The 17,525-nt window shown below is 44.5% G+C and overlaps 1 protein-coding gene across 1 annotated transcript in view; it reads left to right on the top strand.

Annotated features, from left to right (window-relative positions):
* The first annotated feature begins 3,607 nt into the window (after positions 1 to 3,607).
* The window catches only part of snw1 (SNW domain containing 1), a 54,845-nt gene continuing 40,927 nt past the window's right edge, over positions 3,608 to 17,525 (top strand). Inside the window, 1 exon segment of the mRNA XM_076271904.1 lies at positions 3,608 to 3,701. Coding sequence (XP_076128019.1) covers positions 3,608 to 3,701 — 94 coding nt within the window.

Here is a 17,525-nt window from a genome sequence, read left to right as displayed (position 1 = left end):
TGGTGCCCTTGGTAATTCACCCATGGTCTCTCCTGAGCAAGGCCTGGGGAGGGTAAGTTAAATCCCCCCAGAGACACGTCAGACGGGGAGCTGCCCTTGGATGGTAGTCCTGGGACCACTGCTTTGACCTTGGCCCTGTTTCTGCATGCTTAATTGACTATCTCCTTTCTGGCCTCAACAGAATATTAATTTGCCTAGCCCTACTCCTTAAGGTATTTAAATATATCCATTATGTTACACTAATATTGTTTTCATTCATTTGTGGTGTGTCTTTAAATAATAAGTACTGTATTATGTGACAGGTCCCCCTTCTTGATTTCAGCATGTGCTTTTTCTGTGCTCTTACTGAAATGCTGAATGTCCTCCAAATACATTGATAGTGCTCTTATTCTCCTTGTATAAAAGCATCATTGATTGAAAGCACTTATTACATTTATGTGTAACAATAGCCTAATACTAAATCCAACATCCATCAGTTAACAATATTACTTTTTTAGATCTATTCGTAAGCATGATCCATATATTATTATCCCCAGAAACAGATTAATCCTGATTTATTACACACAACTGCAGTAGATTACATTAGTAAACCATCACAACTGCAGATCATCACAGACACCCTGGACAGGGCGGAATAGAGTTGTCTTCATCCGGTGGCCCTGAGATCTAACGAAATTGTGTGTCAAAACTGGCTAGACATATTTGAGCGTTGGCCACAAAGGAACTGCTATTTTTACAGATACAGCTACTGCTGCTGCTCTGCCCGCTTCTTGGGGAATTTCCCCTTTGATATTTTGACATTGATGGAGACTGTTGCATTAGTGTCCAAACTATTAAACCGCACCCCATCCTTTCCCACCTCTATAATTAAGTGAATGCCAGATCTACTTATGAGCAAAGAGAACTGGCAGGTCTGTCACCATGACATTTCCCATAACCAGATGCTTCCAAAACGCAGCGGTATAGTCCTCCTCCTTTCCACACACGTCATTGAGGTGCGTTCAAATTCCATGAACAGATGTGAACAAGTTTGTCTGAACAGATAAATTTTTCATGTAACGATTCATGTTCGTGTAACGATTTCATGCAATTATTTCATCTCCATGGTACCTCTCCATTCAACACCCAACATGTTCACGTGCACCTCAAACTGTTTTCAGACATTCGCAGAAAACTGTTTGCAAATGTTTGCAAATGTTTGCCTATGTTTGCGAATTTGAACGCACCTCTGATATGTCAGTTCTCAAGCACAAGCACAGGTGCTAATTAAGAGGTTGGACCAGGACCAGAGCCACCATAGACAATCGGGGCCCTGCGGGTCTCATAATTTCTGGCACTCGGTGCTGAGGTTATGGTCGCCTATTTTTGTCAATATCAGCAGAAAAAACAAGAGGAGCATCACTACTTCAGGAAGCAGCACACTGTTTTACATTGTAAGGACATTGTAAGACTTCGGAGTATTCCATTGTAATTTCTTTTCAGATTGTGGGCAAAAGAATGTTAATGGCTAATAGAAAACCGCACAAGCATGTTGTAAAGATTCAATAGTGATAATGACTACTGGGGTTTCGCGCTCCACTGATCTGTGAACGTCTTCTATGAGTCTCAGTGTGTGTGTGTGTGTGTGTGTGTGTGTGTGTGTGTGTGTGTGTGTGTGTGTATGAATAAAGGTTCTGGAAGGATAATGATATTGTGTGTCTGTGCATGTGCATGTGTTGTCGAGCAGGGTGGATGTGTGTGTGTCTGTGCATGTGCATGTGTTGTCGAGCAGGGTGGATGTGTGTGAGTGTGAGTCTACAGTACATGTGTGTCAAGCATGATTAATGTATCTGTGTGTGCATGTGGCACATGCTTGTATGTATTCATGCTTGAGAGTGTGAGTGTGTCTGTCTGTCTGTCTGCCTGTCTGTTTTTGAATGTGCAGGTGTGTTTGCATTCACACATGCACACTTTCACAGTCTCACCGAATACCCCACACATACACACACACACACACACACACCGAGGGGATGTGGAGTGGGGGCTGTGGCTAGATGAGATGGGATGCTGATGAGATGGTGGTGTGAAGTATGTGTGTGTGTGTGTGTGTGGATTCGGATGGGCAGATTAGCCTCCGACTCTGCAGAAATCAATGAGGCGTTGCACAACCATTTTCAGCGCCTTGGTCCGCGCAGAGGATCACCATCAAAAAAAAGGCCTTTTCTTCCCCCTCCGCTAAAAAAAGCTCCCCTTCCCATGAACCAATCCTGACTCGGCCCCATAATGAATTACGTAATGCGGCTTTTGTAATCTTTGCCTCTTCTGCCTCGAGCCTAAGTTAGAGAGAGAGGGAGGGGGTGGAGGGATGATAGAGAGAGAGGGAAGGGGAGAGAGAGATTGTAAGGAAGACTGAGAAAGTGAGGGGAGAAATAAGTGAGATAGAGAGAGAGAGAGAGAGAGAGTGCAGTAGGAAGGAAGGAGGGAGATGTGTGTGTTGCATTAGGGATGACAATCACAGTAACAGAACTGCAGCGTGTTTAAATAAAGGCATTAGCCTCGGAGCCATCGGCTGGTTCTCATGACGAGGGCTCAGGGAAGGGGATCGTCGACAGACCAGTGTAAGCTTGCATTTATGGTGGAGGAGGGGTGAGTGTGTGTGTGTGTGTGTATGGGTGGGTGCCTCTCACCGCCACTCAAGGTCAGGACAACGCTCACATCCACAATTTCAAACTCAGACCGACAGAGCAATTAACAGTGTGTGTGTGTGTGAACATGTGTGTGTGTGTGTATTTATTCTCCACTAGAGTCCATGGACATCCTAAAAGATAGCACCATGATTTTGTATCATCCTGAGAACGATGTTGAAGTGAACAGAATTTTACCACCACCTCCAGTGTGTGTGGCATTGATCAAGAATGTTCTCCTTTTTCAGCCGTGCATTAAAGGTGAGACAACACTGTGCATGCAGGCCCGGCATGAAATTCAACCCTAAATATCCTCCTCCTGAAAACCACACCATACCTCTCCCGAGACATACACAGTACTGACAGCTTAATTAATTCATTCTGTAGAACACTTTGCGAATGTAAGCCTTTTTAAATAAACAAATAAATGTATAAAAAGTAGAGTATGTGGTGTCATTTACGACACTTTATTTCCCCATTGGTGCAGTCAAGTCCTTCCAACATGTTCGGCAAAAGACCTTTAGTGTCATCCAATTTCCGCTGCGGAGGCAGCGAGACAGGTATCAGGTAGAAACATCTTTAGCAGCTTGTCAAAATATACTTTTTTCCCCCATCGTGCTTCACTTGAAAGTGGCAGTGTGACACAACATGAACATCCACAGACAGCTTTGTCACCGAGAACGTCTGATCCGACGCCGCACCGTCACCCCTCACAAGAGCAGAAGAGGTCAAAGAGAAATATCGTTTCTTTTTTCCTCCCTTCTTCCTCCTTTTCTTTCCCTTTCCACTGACCCCTTTTCATCTTTCTGATTTATTAGCACTTGTAAGCACGTTACGAATCTGATTTAAGATGCCGCCATCTGTCTCTATTCATATGTGTGTCAGTTGGCTCTTGTCAGTTGGCTCGTGTCTTGCATCAGTCGCTGTGGCAGTGGGAGTACTAGATGGCAGAAGATGAGGGGACTGTGCAGGGACCGGACGGAGATGCTCGGCCCGATTGGCGCTCGTCATCTGATGGGAAGTCATCGAGTGCGGCAGGTGAATATCCGGGAGCTTGGCGGGGTGGCAGCTGCCACGGGATGATAGCATTCAGGACGATTCCACCTCACCCGGAGGGTAGGGGGTGGGGGGAAATAAAAGGGGGAGAAAATGAAATCCCCTGGAAGAGTAATAGAGAGAGAGAGAGAAAGAGAGAAAGAGGGATGAAGAAAAGGGGAGAGAGTGGCAGGTAGAGAGAAAGAGGGAGACAGAGACAGGTTAAGGACTTGAAAGTGCTGCTGTCGTGTGTGTGTGTGTGTGTGTGTGTGTGTGTGTGTGTGAGAGACAGAGAGGGGTGGGGGGGGGGGTACTGGGACTGTAAACAGAGAGATATGTATGTGTGAATGCAAACATACACACAAACACACACACAAATTGACATGATTCCCAAAATAATGTTTTGTTCACTTGTTTAGTGAAGAAAAAATGCAATGTCAGCCCAGGTGTTAAACTTAAAACTTGGAACACCAGCTTGAGTTTTCGTGGCCCCTTGCTATCTTTGAAGTGCTGAGATCATCGCTACCCTTTCACCTAGGTAACCAAGTGAATAGCACTCGCAACCAGGCAATGTGTGCGTCAACAACCTTTTCCAGCTGATATCATTGATCGGAATCAAAATATACAGTAGGGGTCAGGCTGGGTGGTTTGGAAGTGTGTCTGAATATCTGCTGTCATGCAATTTCAGCTGCAAGAGGGCTTGCTTCAACTGAGGATGCAGGATGCAGATACTATTGGGAGACCACCACTGACATTTTTGGAAGGGTTGGGGGATCACTACAAATGAGCTTGACTGCTTTTTTGCTTTGTTTTTTTAACCATTTAATGTATGTAATGTATATAGTTTGTGCCAGTGTAGTGTGTATATATGTCTAGTGATGTGGTGCAGAAAAATTTAAATCTCATCTTGTGCTTGTGAGTTTGGAGTGGAATGTTGCAGCAAAATGTAGACCCAGGGGCACTAACAGAGAAAGAGAGATAGAGCATAAGAATAAATTGAAATGTACATGCCAAATGAGTCAACCTCATTGCCGGTAGCAAAACACTGACACAGCAAATGCAGGGCTGTTCAAATATTGCAATTCCATTCAGCAGTGTGTTTGTGTGTGTGTGTGTGTGTGTGTGAGAGAGAGAGAGAGAGAGCAAGAGAAAGAGAGAGAGCATGTGCACATTTTAAACATTGGCTCCAGGTTACAATAACGACTTGTCTTCAGATCATGAATACGATGTTCCATGAAGAGAATCAATATTTCAAATGAGCAACTCAGGGGGAAAGAAAGATAAGAGATTCCCAGAACATCAAATAACAATATATTGGGCCTCTCTCAATGACTCCATCAAAAGCTTTTCAAAATAATGAAGGGAACAGCAAGAGACACGTTGATGTAGCCTACAACTGCATCGCAAGGCCAAACTAATTCTAAAGACCGAATCATCATAAACAGAAGTCGCTGAAAAGGCAGTAGCCTACAGCGACGTCGTTGACGACAATAACAGGAGTATTTAATAAATTGTTTGCCAACATGGTCGGTTTTCTGTTCATTGATAGCCTTCTCATGACCTCACTGCTGAGCTGATATTTGTTGAGCATAAATATGCCTAGAGAAAATGAAAACGATGAAAACCCAACTTTGTTCCAAACTCCTTGCGTAAATGCAATAGACACATGGGGAGAGGATGCTTTTGGAAAAATAAACCATAAAAAACAAACCACTTCACTGTTATGTTAGTATTTTGTTTGTTGCTTAAAAACGTTGTATATGATGGCCTTGAAGTCTTGAGTTAGCCTACTGAATTGGCTGGTACCATAAAGTTTGTGCATGCTCTCTCCAACGCAAACCAGATTTGGGGTTCCATAGCCAAGTAATTCTGCTATATAACGTTGAAAACAGATAATGTGTTTATTCGAAGCACACATACAAATACTGTAGGTCAATTTCAAGTGCGCACTTACGTGACTACTTCAAGTATTAGCCTACGCACAATAGATTTTTCTTCTTTAGCCTACATAATGCATACACTTTGTAAACAAACAGCAGCTGTGACAGCGGCCGCATATATTCTGCGTCATATCTCGCCTCTTGTGAACTCTACAAGCCCCCACCCCTCACTCGACAACCACACAGAGATTCTGTAATGTGCGTGTATGTCGTTTACACATTGGTCCGTATAAGGTCAGTATAAGGTCCGCAGGTTAGCATCATATCTGAATCATCTGAAGGGTAGGACCTCCGTTTGACAAACCTCCGCATATACTCCGGAGGTTATATCTGAAAGCGCTTATAAACACACCTTCTCACACACAGACACACTCTCTCTCACACACACACACGCACACACACATGAACACACCTTCTCACACTTCTACTCTCTCTCTCTCTCTCTCTCACACACACACACATATTTAAACACACCTTCTCACACACAGACACACTCTCTCTCTCTCTCTCTCTCTCTCTCACACACACACACACACCTCCTCTCATGCACACACACAATGTGTGTGTCACACAAATACTTCTACACTAATACTCACATGCCATTCCTCAGACCCACACCTCTCTCTCTCACACACACACACACACCTCCTACGCCTCATTCGCTCTACGGTTTGAGACCCAAGCTACAGCTCTCCGTCAGGCGTCTGTTATCGGTGGCGGATGCGCTCTTCCGTCATAATCTCCCCGGCCTCCTCGCTTGCTCGTGCGCGCGCGTGTCTGCTCTGCCGTCATTTATTAGCATCAGCCGAGGAATGATACAGTTTATTGCCTCCCTATTAGGGCCACACATTCATCATTACGTCGGCTGATGAGGTGTCTCCATCACGCCTCGTCATGATTAATCATTTATTTCTGCAAGGCTGCGGAAGGAGATAAGACCCCCCCCACCCATCCCCTCTTCCACCACCTTAATCCCCCCCCCCAAATGCCCATATTCACCCCCCAGCACCACCCCCACTCCACAGTCCTGGGGCGGCCTGTGCGCAGGATATGTATGTGCACCTTTGAAAAACATGAGTCACGGAGAGGGAGGAAAGTCGAAGGGAGGGGGGCGTTGGAGGAGGAGGAAGACGAAGTGATTTGGCCCCTGTGAATGTGGCCGCAGGCAGCGCTGGTCATTACCAATACTGAGGAATGCCTCGGCTCGGGCTCAAACTCCCGGGTTCTTTAAACTCACACACGCACACACACACATGGCTGCTCACTGGCTTGCTACCCTCTGTTCATTACAGGTGAGGTTTGAAGTGCTTCAAAGGCAGCGTGGGAACCCAGCTTCAGCATGGGAGAGATCAATCATTTTCAGCAAATGTCTAAAACTACTATTTGATTGAGTATATGCTGAGCAATAATAAGCATATTCAATTCGATTTTTTCAATTCATTCTTTATTCAGGACACAGAGAGCGGTCCATATCACAATACAAAACATAGTAAAAAGACAGTCAAAAAAAACACATACAATAAAATGACTACAACAGTCAGAGTTCCACAATACACAAAAAGACAGTTCAGATATTAGCATATAAATTAAAAGGCCAATGGTTCCACAGTCTAGAACTACTCATTGCAGGGTTCACTAGTGAACCTAACCATACTCATTGCAGGGTTCACTAGTGTTGCAATTATGCTGTTGAATGACTTAGTTAGTCTACATACATCTCAACACGAGATTCCTGAGTACAGCAGGGCAGGTGGATACATCAGCACTTACAAGCATTTGGCTTGCACTGCTCCATCGTGGCACTTTAACCCATTTACTCCTAAAATGCCTGCTAAAAACGCCTATAGAATCCCATGGCATTCTAGACTAAATAACCTTATTTCCTGAGGGTTTTCTGAAAACATACTAAAAAAAAAAAAAAAAAATCTACCAAAATGTAATATCTAAGCCTCTGTAGCACCTAAACATGACATAAAAAGTATGCTGCGCTACGCAGCATCCAGCGGGAGGGTCAATGTTGCGCTACGCAGCATCCAGCGGGAGGGTCAATGTTGCGTCATGCAGCATCCAGCGCGAATGGGTTAAGCAGCAGCCTCATGCCATCATTATATGCCACACTGAGTTTCTGCATACTGCTTTTTTTTATAGCACCGCCACAAGTGGGCAGTATACATTGGGGTGCAGAAAGCTTTAAAAAAGTGTGGTCTTCACAGCCAATGAACACATACTACATTTGCGGTTCAGCATATTAGCTTGTGCATTCATCATACAGTACTGTCTGTGAATGTCCCTATCATCAGATAGGTCATCAGTTGCCCTAAATATTTGACCTCATCACACACTTTAAGCACAGTAGCAGACAGAAAGAAATCACACATATAATAATATGTACATATAATGTATAATTAATAATAGCAAAATTCTATATTGATGAATGTGCAGCAACAGATGTAACTGCAAATGAATAATCAGAAAAACTGTCTGGGCCACTTCAGAGAGACTGCACCCATGGATGACCGGAGCACTCAGAGAACTTTTAAACTTTTTTTATTTTTTATTTATTCAGGTGCACAAACGACTGACGTTTCGACGCACTGCGTCTTCCTCATGCAGTGCGTCGAAACGTCAGTCGTTTGTGCACCTGAATTTAATTCAATGTGTGATTAGATAGTAGGCCTAGTTAGTTGTGAACCTCATGCTTACAGCCGGTGGTTGGTTGGTTGGGGGGGGGGGGGGGGGGGGGCATGGCCACCACTTGTGCATAGGGCCCAGAATTTAGTGCTACGCCCCTGGCTTGAGCGCAAGTGACACCTGTCTTACAGTGCAAATGAATAATGGTTATGACTTGACTGTAATACCACCTTAATACATATGTTATAACATGCGTGTTTGCTGTTCTACGTCCATTAGGTGAGCCAGTCACACAGAGCAGCTCTGATGTAAGCTGCATATGATGCAGTGATGCGAAGGAACTGAAAAATGGAATGGAAAAGTGAAAGTCAGGCAAAGGCACAGACTGAAAACACACACACATGGGACAAGGGTTTGACGGAGAGATGGACTATGTGGCAAAGAGGAAAAGAGAGAAGGAGAGCAAAAAAGAGAGAGAGAAGGCAGGGGGAGAGGCGTGCCACCATCTGTCTTCGTTAATGATCTGAGGCATCCTGGGAGATTTGGGAGGCGGTGCATGGAGAGGTGCAGCGAAGGCAATCCCCAAACTCCCTGCCCGCCAGAGCCGTAACAACCTGACACCAGCACCGCCGGCGCGCCAACACCACCACATCACCTCGGCTCCAGGCGACGACACCAGAGAATGCTCTCTTTGCACCGCTCCCATGCTACTGCACAATCACCTTGAAAAAAGGATGCTCACTTAGCGAAGACTTCAAAGGTCCTGACAGGTCACGCCAAGGGAAGGATTATCCTTGAGAAAGTTCTTCACCACGGGCTAACCTTTCTTTGTGTCCCTCCCAATGACATTGCACGAGACACCAGCATTAGCCAACACTAACACAGAGAATAGTGGTTATCTAGCCGGTATTTTTGCATTTATTGTAGCTATGCTTTTCCCTTTGAGGCCCCAATTTCAGCTAAACAGGACAACAGTTTTTGGCATTCTGATGCACGTAGTCCATTACAGGCACACCCTCTCCTTTGAAACTGCCCTTTTAATGCCAGTGAACAATTTCATCCCCACTTAAGCCAGTTACCAGTTCCTTCACAAGAGACACCGTGAGAGCAGAATTTCAATAAGGGGACTGTGCCCTGCAAGTTCAAAGAGAGCAGAACAAATCAGCACAATTATTTATTTTTTAAAGGAAAACATATTTTGTCAGCCTCGTTATCTTAGCACTGCCCCCTTCCTTCCAGCCAGTGGGTTCAAAGGCCAAAAAGAGCTTTCAGAAGACCCTTTCAGTAAACTCTCAAGGAGCCCTGTTTTGGACTGGATTATGGAAAACAGTGGGGCAAAATGGCATAAAACATCAGAAACAAGATGCCTCCTGACGCTCAGCGCTCCTACGCAGCTCCTCATCGCTATTCTCTGGCTGTGCTGGCGCACTGGCGCTGTGGAGGTTAATGAGTGCTCGCCCCTCTGTGTCTTCAGGGAAGATTTATCCAGATTAGAGGGATGCAGGGGGGTTAAAAGGCCATTAAGGAGGGAGACAGCTGGGGCAGTTGGCAATTGGCAATTATCACTTATATGTATGGCATAGTGCAGTGAGCCTGTACACTATCTCAACATATGTGCGTGAGCAAGCTGGTGTGCTGAGTGACAGATTCTTTTTAACATTCACAGTGAGTGAAAGTACTTTTGTTTCATTATATTTCATTGATAGTGTGTGTGAGAATGCAAACATTGTGAGTTTGTGTCTGTTTGAGAGTGAGAGACAGATATTGAGTACATTTAACATGCATTTCAACATGCAAAATCAATGCCATTTGTTTCTCTCCAGTACTACAACTAAGTGTTGGTAGCTAGCTGCAATGCTGATTCATCCAACCTGCAATAACTGTGTCTGAGATATGGGTACTGTATCGTTGGGTAGTAGATTAGCAAGGCCGTGTTAGCCTCTCCATGTGTTACCACAGCAGGTCAAACCCGACACCCCCAACAGGCCTGGGTGGCTGTGGTGGAGCCCGAGTGTTGGCAGTGCTCAAAGTCAGAGGCTGCGCTCCTCTGTGACCCAAAAATGGAACTGTCAGTCAAACCACAGTCACGATCTGTCAAACAGCTTAGAGGCTCATGGGAGTCACAGGCTCCTTCACAGTCTCTTTTCCCTCTCTATCTGACCGTGGATCTTGACTTTGAATCCCATTTCTGCGTATATGAGTCAGTGAATGAGTGAGTGAGTGTCTGTGTGTGTGTGTGTGTGTGTGCGTGCCATTCACACCACTCCTCCACAGTTAAATGTCAACACCCTTTTTTCACACCAGGCTGTTGCTTTACTATGTTTTCATTTTTAGCTTTGTTTTCTTAACACAATAGATGATGAAGATTTAACACAGATCACTCCTCTCCCTCCACCCACAACGCAGGAGGAAGAGAAAAATCAACCAACCCCAAGTGAAGTAGAGTTACTCTGCCTTATTTTGTCTTGTTGTGTATCTAATTTGACCAAGGTGTAGCCAACTCATTCGGTCTCTCATCCAGTGTATATAGGAGGGTCAATGTCAACACCCTTAAGGTTCTGCCTCCACTCGCTGGGTTGGGGGTCAACGGAGCTCAGCTTCTGGCATCACCTGCTCTCCTGTCATCCCAACACCTCCTCATGCCGGACTCGCGTAACCCTCATAATGTGTGGCCCAGTCCAACCATCAGCATATTTCATTTACTACCACACGAGGAGGAGGTGGAGGAGGAGGTGGGGGTTGGGGGTGGTGGTGGGCCAAATGAATACATTAGTGTCAACGCGCGAGAGAGGGCCAAGATCAGTGGCGAGAAAGCTGTGGTTAATTTCACGGCTAGCGCTCTGCCGTCACGCACGGCTAATTTCTGGCCAGTTGAGACGGCCAGCGTGCTGATGCACTCAGCCTGTGATCTCCACCACACACACACACACACACACACACACACATGGACACACACACCACCCAACGCAGCGTCTCCTCAGCAGACAGTCAGCTGAGTAGCTCAGCTGAGTAGCTCATCTGTAAGCGAGCGAGGCTCTTTTTGCTGCGTTTAAAGTGGCAGACGTCGTCAAGCAGGCGGGCTCCAGTGGGTCCTGAATGGCGAGGATGAGACGAGGTGTGTGTGTGTGGGGGGGGGGGTTGTTGGGGGGGGGAGGGGCGACTGGGACTTTGATTGGCGGCTCTGCATATGCAGCTACATCCCTTTTTATCGACTGAACATCACCCCACCTGACTCACAGTGAGGGAGAGATTATCACTGCGCTTAATGGTGTGTGCAGCTGCCCCTGCCACCATACTCCCCACACGCCTGTCACTTTACTGATGCTCACAAAAATATGTGCTATGTGTGACATGTGCTATTTAATAAGTGTTCAATAAACCTTTAACTTAACTAAAAGATTTACATTTTATTTGAAATTCTAATTATCAATTAACCCTGACAATGCTTAATTACCAATAAAACATACCCATGGCCCTAACGTTCACTTCAAATGTAAGATTTTGTTCCTGATTTCAAATGAAGGATAAAAAGATTATTTAAATGTGGTTTATCATAGTAAGTCGAACAGTCATAGTTCTTTAACAGTCATTATGATATATTGGGCACAAACTTGAATCTGCAACATGCACAATAAACATCTATGCTGTGGAAACCCAGCAATGAAAACAGGCAATGATACCACTATTTAATTTATTGATGCATTGGATGGCACAATTGACAACTAGTCTGTGTGCTAATCCAGCGATGGTTGCGTGTAGTGTAGTCTTTTGTAGTATTAAATTAAGTGTCTTGCCCAGTTCTTTAAATTAGCATTAGTTTGTGCGGGTCTGTATTACATAACACATTTTGTACATTGTGTGTGACACAAATTAGAGCCCATCAGGTCTTACTGTTACACAAGGATTGGGAGGACATGAAAATCACAGCACCAGAATCTCTCTGACATCACCTGTTTGGAATGTACCTACAAGGGCACCCACCTCGAACCGGATCGTTCCGACAGGCCAGCTGACTTCCAGTGCTGTCGAGCGTGTCTCCCCCTCGCCTGCAGGTGGAACGTCCTGCGGGCTTGTTATTAAAATGAGCTCGCTTACCCGAGCACAAGGCGAGAGTCCCCTCGAGGCACAAGGGTTGGGGGTTCATGCCTCAACCTCTCCACCTCAATGCATAACTATGGAAGTGCAAAGGGCCTCAGCTCCTCTGACAAATCGATCAGACAGCGGTCGGAGGGGACGACTTTCCTGTCAAGCCTTCCATCCGTAACCGAAGGGGAAGGACGTGGAGGGCAGGAGGGGATTTAGACAGCGGCCCCGCTAAGGTGAGCTTTGGGCCAGTATAAAGGCCCAGGTCTGAGGGTAAATGGTACATGGAAAAAACCCAGCATGAGATGGGAGGATGGAAGCAGAGAGTTTATTCAGGGTTGACTCCCACCGACATGTGCGATTTGATTCACATTGATTTGGGCCTTTTGTTCGCAAGAATGAGTGATTGATCTGTTTGAAGGATAGGCCTATGTTTCTTTCTTTCTCAATTTCTTTATGTAGAGGTGTGCATGTGACAGAACTGAACACTTTGTCGACAAATGTCACACGCCTGTTGAAATCCTGTGTGTGATTTCTTTTTTTCAGTTAAACTGCCTCATTCCTCTGATGGAAGGTTGGGGTTTGGCAGCTAAAAATGTCTGTTCCCTTCAGTTTCACGGTGAGAGAGACTCACTTTCGCAAACAGCACAGGTGCACCTCCTCCAGCTTATTCTCAGTAAGACAGTGTGATCAAGATCACGTTACTCAATGGCACCACATGGGTTTAGTGAGAACACATCAGTCACACGCTCCCATTCATTTGTCTCACTTACCAATGCGTTGCAAACTCACATCACAGGACAGACTTTTCAAAAAATTAATCAATTGAAAAATGATCTTTTCCATTTACCAACCCCAGTTTGGTCGACAGCTAGCTTGTGAAGTCATAGATGATTAAACATCATACATATGCCTACTGTAAATAATATATGACCATGTACATATATATGTGATATATGATGAAATATTTCCTTTGCAGCATTGCGTAAATTCTACTCAACTTTTCTGAGGTGTATGGTAAGCAGCATTTCAATTCATGTTTAAGACCATTAAGCAATAAAAGCTTAGCAGGTATAGTACAACCAAGGAGAAATGAGAAGATACCTTACAATTTCCCAAATGTTTTTGCCAGCCATGTCGATATCTTCTCCATATCAGAGCTGTGGTTGAAAAGGGCTGTATCTACATTTCCAATCGAAAGACGTGCTCGCTAAATTAGGCCTCGAGCAAATAGCTGTCGTTTTCAAGGTCATGCATTGGCTGCCTCCAGCCTGAATCCAGCTGAAAAGATGGGATTGCTCAGATACAGTTGACAGCGAGACAACGTCGAAAACATGAGCGGCACTGTTGCGATAGCTGCACCAAAGCTTGTCGATGTTTGCTGAGAGCGTTTTTAATTAGCCATCACGTTGCTGCTTAACGAGCACTCAAGGAGTGATGAAGCAATTTTGGAGTCGATTAGGTAGTGAGTGATTTGGCCGCGGTGTGGGAGCTGCGTTCACCGCCGCGGGAGTGGAGCCTTCTTGGAAAGGACTGTTTTCCAGCATAATCTGTTTAAGATCGACTAGAAAGAGGAGAGGCAGGCGTGAAAGAGAAAAGTTGCATTTTTGAACAGGCTGAATCCTCCACGTTCCGCTCTCTATCTCTCTTGTCCTTAATCTCTTGAGGCTCATACTGAATCTTCAAGCTCTTCTGATCACTAGTGTGGCCTAAATTAAGGTAAAATTCACATGCTTTACTTCCTATGGCATGAGACGACAAGCTATTTGGCTGGGGTATGAGCAAAAAAATACCCCATTATAGTCTCCTTTTTTAGCCACAGAGCTTCTGTGCTAACAAAACAGTGGACACTCGCTTGGGAGACCTCAGTCAGTACTGCCATCTGCTGGCTGAGATGAGAACTTCAGCCAAGGCACACAGCACCAATTCTGTTCAAGTTTATTTATTTATTTATATACAACTGGTAACAATGAGCATTGTCGCATGGTTCCTGACAGAACCTCCGGATTAAACGCCTACACAGCAAGCAGAGTGTATGCCACAGCAGTGAGGAAAACCCTATTGAGCAAGCCTGGTGCATGTCCTTGGATCGATCCAACCTTGTGTCCATGTCTTGCTGATGGCAATGGTCTGTGATGTGTCAGAGCAAAATATGTTATAATGTCCATATCATTGCCAGGTAAATGAGGTAAAAATTCTGCCTTTTGAAGTATATGTTTTGTGTAGGACGAGTTAAAATGCTGCCAAAGGCTCTTTCTCAAACACACACATGTGCACACCCATACACAAAACTAAAATGTATCTGTGTATAACACTCTTTCTTTCACACGTGCACACACACACACACACACACACACAAACACAAGCCCAAATGTATCTGTACATAAGAATCCTTGAAGAGTCCCTGCAGTGCCTTGGGGTTGTAGTAGTTCTCCCTCTAAAGCTTTTAAGCTCTGGGCCTGCGAGGTCCTGCTCCGTGGTTTATTTACTCCTGTAAGCTTTTAAAACCCACCGCTGCCCTTGCCTGACTCGCTTATTTGCACTGCACTTCCCCTCTGATGCGTGTTAGTCATGCGGATTGCTGGGATTGACCCCACTTCAAATGGAAATGGGGAGAGAAAAAAGAAAATCACTCAAATACACGCGGACCTTAAACAGACCTGATAGAGGTCTCAGGTCCCTATGGATGGTGTTGGTGAGGGAGAGGTCGATACAGACCAACATAACATCACACAGAAACACACATACACACACACACACACACCACACACACACATACGCGAGTACATACACAGGCACACACACACAGTGTGCTGTCCCCTGACACATTCCATTTTCTGATGTAGTTTCAACTCAGGACTACTGACCAAGACACTACGGGCCTTTAACACCTTTCAGCCATGTCAATGAAGTTTTTTCCCCAAATAACACTCTTTCACTCACAGTTTACAGTGTATACTGCTGGTTAACCCAATAACACTCTTTCACTCACAGACAGTGTGCAGTGTAAACTACTGCTGGTTAACCCAAATAACACTCTTTCACTCACAGTGTACAAAATGTGAATAAAAACAGAATGTAATAATCTGCAAATCTCTTAAACTCATATTTAGTTGCAAAAAGGACACAGACAACATCCAAATGTTGAAGATGACCAATTTGACTATTTCATGGAAAATATATGTTAATTTTGAATTTGATACCAGCAACATGTTTAAAAAAAGGTTGGGATGGGGGTAACAAAATGGTGTAAAAGTTGTGTAATGATAAATAAATCAAAAGGAGGAATGTTTCTCAACTAATCAGGGTAACTGGTAACAAGATATGAAAAAGAGCATCCCAGAGAGGCAGGGTCTCTTAGAAGTAAAGATGTAGGGGTATTCATCACTCTGTATAAACCTGTGTGCACAAAGGATGAAACAATGTAATTTTAATGTTTATTAACATTTTCTGATTTCCCATCATGCAACGCAGCAATGGGGTTAGTTCTCCTATACAAATTGACAGCGAGTGCTTTCAGCAATTCTCATGATAGTGTTGTTGGTCCAGGCACATTTCAGTTCTACCTACAAAACATCCCAAGCACTTCAGTGACACATGGAGATAACATCTGCCAGTTATTGTTTAACTTCCTAATCCTAATGAGGATAGCAGAACCAGTTTGAGTGTTCTACTAAAACTCCCATGCTCTGTGGGATCAAAGTGAGACAGTGCTTTAACGCTGATTAAATGTACAGCAATAGGAACCGACACACCTGTCCTCTTGATGTATGATGGGTGCCTCTGGAACACAAACACCCTTAGGAGAAAACCCACTGTGGGCTCAAACAAAATTGCACTGGAGAGACAGAGAGAGACTAGAATACAAATATTCTGGGGATGCAGGGGTATTAAAGAGCCTTATCAAAACTGTTCAGAATCCTGAGATACTGAGCTTAACTGAGTGTCTGAAGAACTAGTTCTACGTTATCTACGTTATCAACAAGTCATTTAGCTATCCTTGGCTCAAGCCAGGCTTTTTATTACACATTTTTCAGTGTATCTACTAAAAATAAAGGAAAATATGCAAAGAACATACAGTAAGTAAGTAAATCTATACATTCATTTATTTTTCAGCACATTTTCCAGCACAAAAGTGCTTTACATAAAGACACAGACCATCAGGTCAAGTCCATGGACGATGGTGACACTCTCAGCATAAGCAACAGCATGGCGTTCGTCCACAGCAGCCTAACGATAGGGCCGTCTGTAGAGCTGAATTAGAAATGGTGTGACATTACAGAAAACAGCTCAAAAAGTTCTTGATAATAATGTTAGATTTCTTTCCTGTCCTGACCTGTTTCCCTGGGCCTTTCATGTGAAAAGGCAACTGAGGTAATATTGTCTGCTGAGACATATTCAGAACTGAGAACTGAATTTGTATCATCCACCTGCAATTGAACCAAAAATTGCCTTTTCGTGTAATGTGTCATTGGTGCAGTCTCTCATTCAGCAACTTTGACTGCCTCCATTTTACTGCACCCCATCCTGCCTCTCTCTCTTTTTTTATGTGAGCCATGCTCTCTTTTTTTGTTGTTGCGTTTTGGCTCGTTCTCCAGGGCGCTGCTGGCTCAGTCTAGCCCTCCACACAGGCACTGCATGCTCCCCAGACTGGGAGGCAGCTAGCTGACCCACTTTGTTGTTTTCTCTCCTCTGCATTCATTTCTCGCCAGCCAAAAAAAAGAAGGGTGAGGGGGGGGGGGGGTCTGGTGGAATTCGCTTCCTTGGAGCGTTTACCTGTGAATCAATGAGAAATTAATCATTTCCGACAAGCCTGAGCCAGTGCCTGGGTGCACAACTGCACAGGATTCTGGGAGGAAGATAGACCGAAAGAAAAAAAGACAGAAAGAAAGACAGAAAGAAATGAAAGAAAGGAGTATGATTTCTCTTTGAGCTGCCAATCAGAAGAGTCTCTTTGCACATTGAAATTATTCGCTCATGGGAGGCTGTTGAGGCTAATTGGTCCACCATTATCTCGTCTTCAAAAGCAAAGGGAGAAGATTGAATTGTAGATTCATCTGAGCCAAAGCTGCTATTGAGGGAGTGTCATTTAAGCCCACACAACAGTTTAAGATGTGTGAACACTCATAGGCCATTAAAAGGGTGCTGACTTCACATAAAAAAACCCTGAAAC

This window comes from Alosa pseudoharengus, unplaced genomic scaffold (genome assembly GCF_046254945.1).
Source record: "Alosa pseudoharengus isolate Yale_2024_CS ecotype anadromous, Long Island Sound unplaced genomic scaffold, YU_APseudo_1.1 YU_APseudo_1.1_scf_7, whole genome shotgun sequence".
Lineage (NCBI taxonomy): Eukaryota > Metazoa > Chordata > Actinopteri > Clupeiformes > Clupeidae > Alosa > Alosa pseudoharengus.
This window is presented reverse-complemented; position numbering and strand designations above follow the sequence as displayed.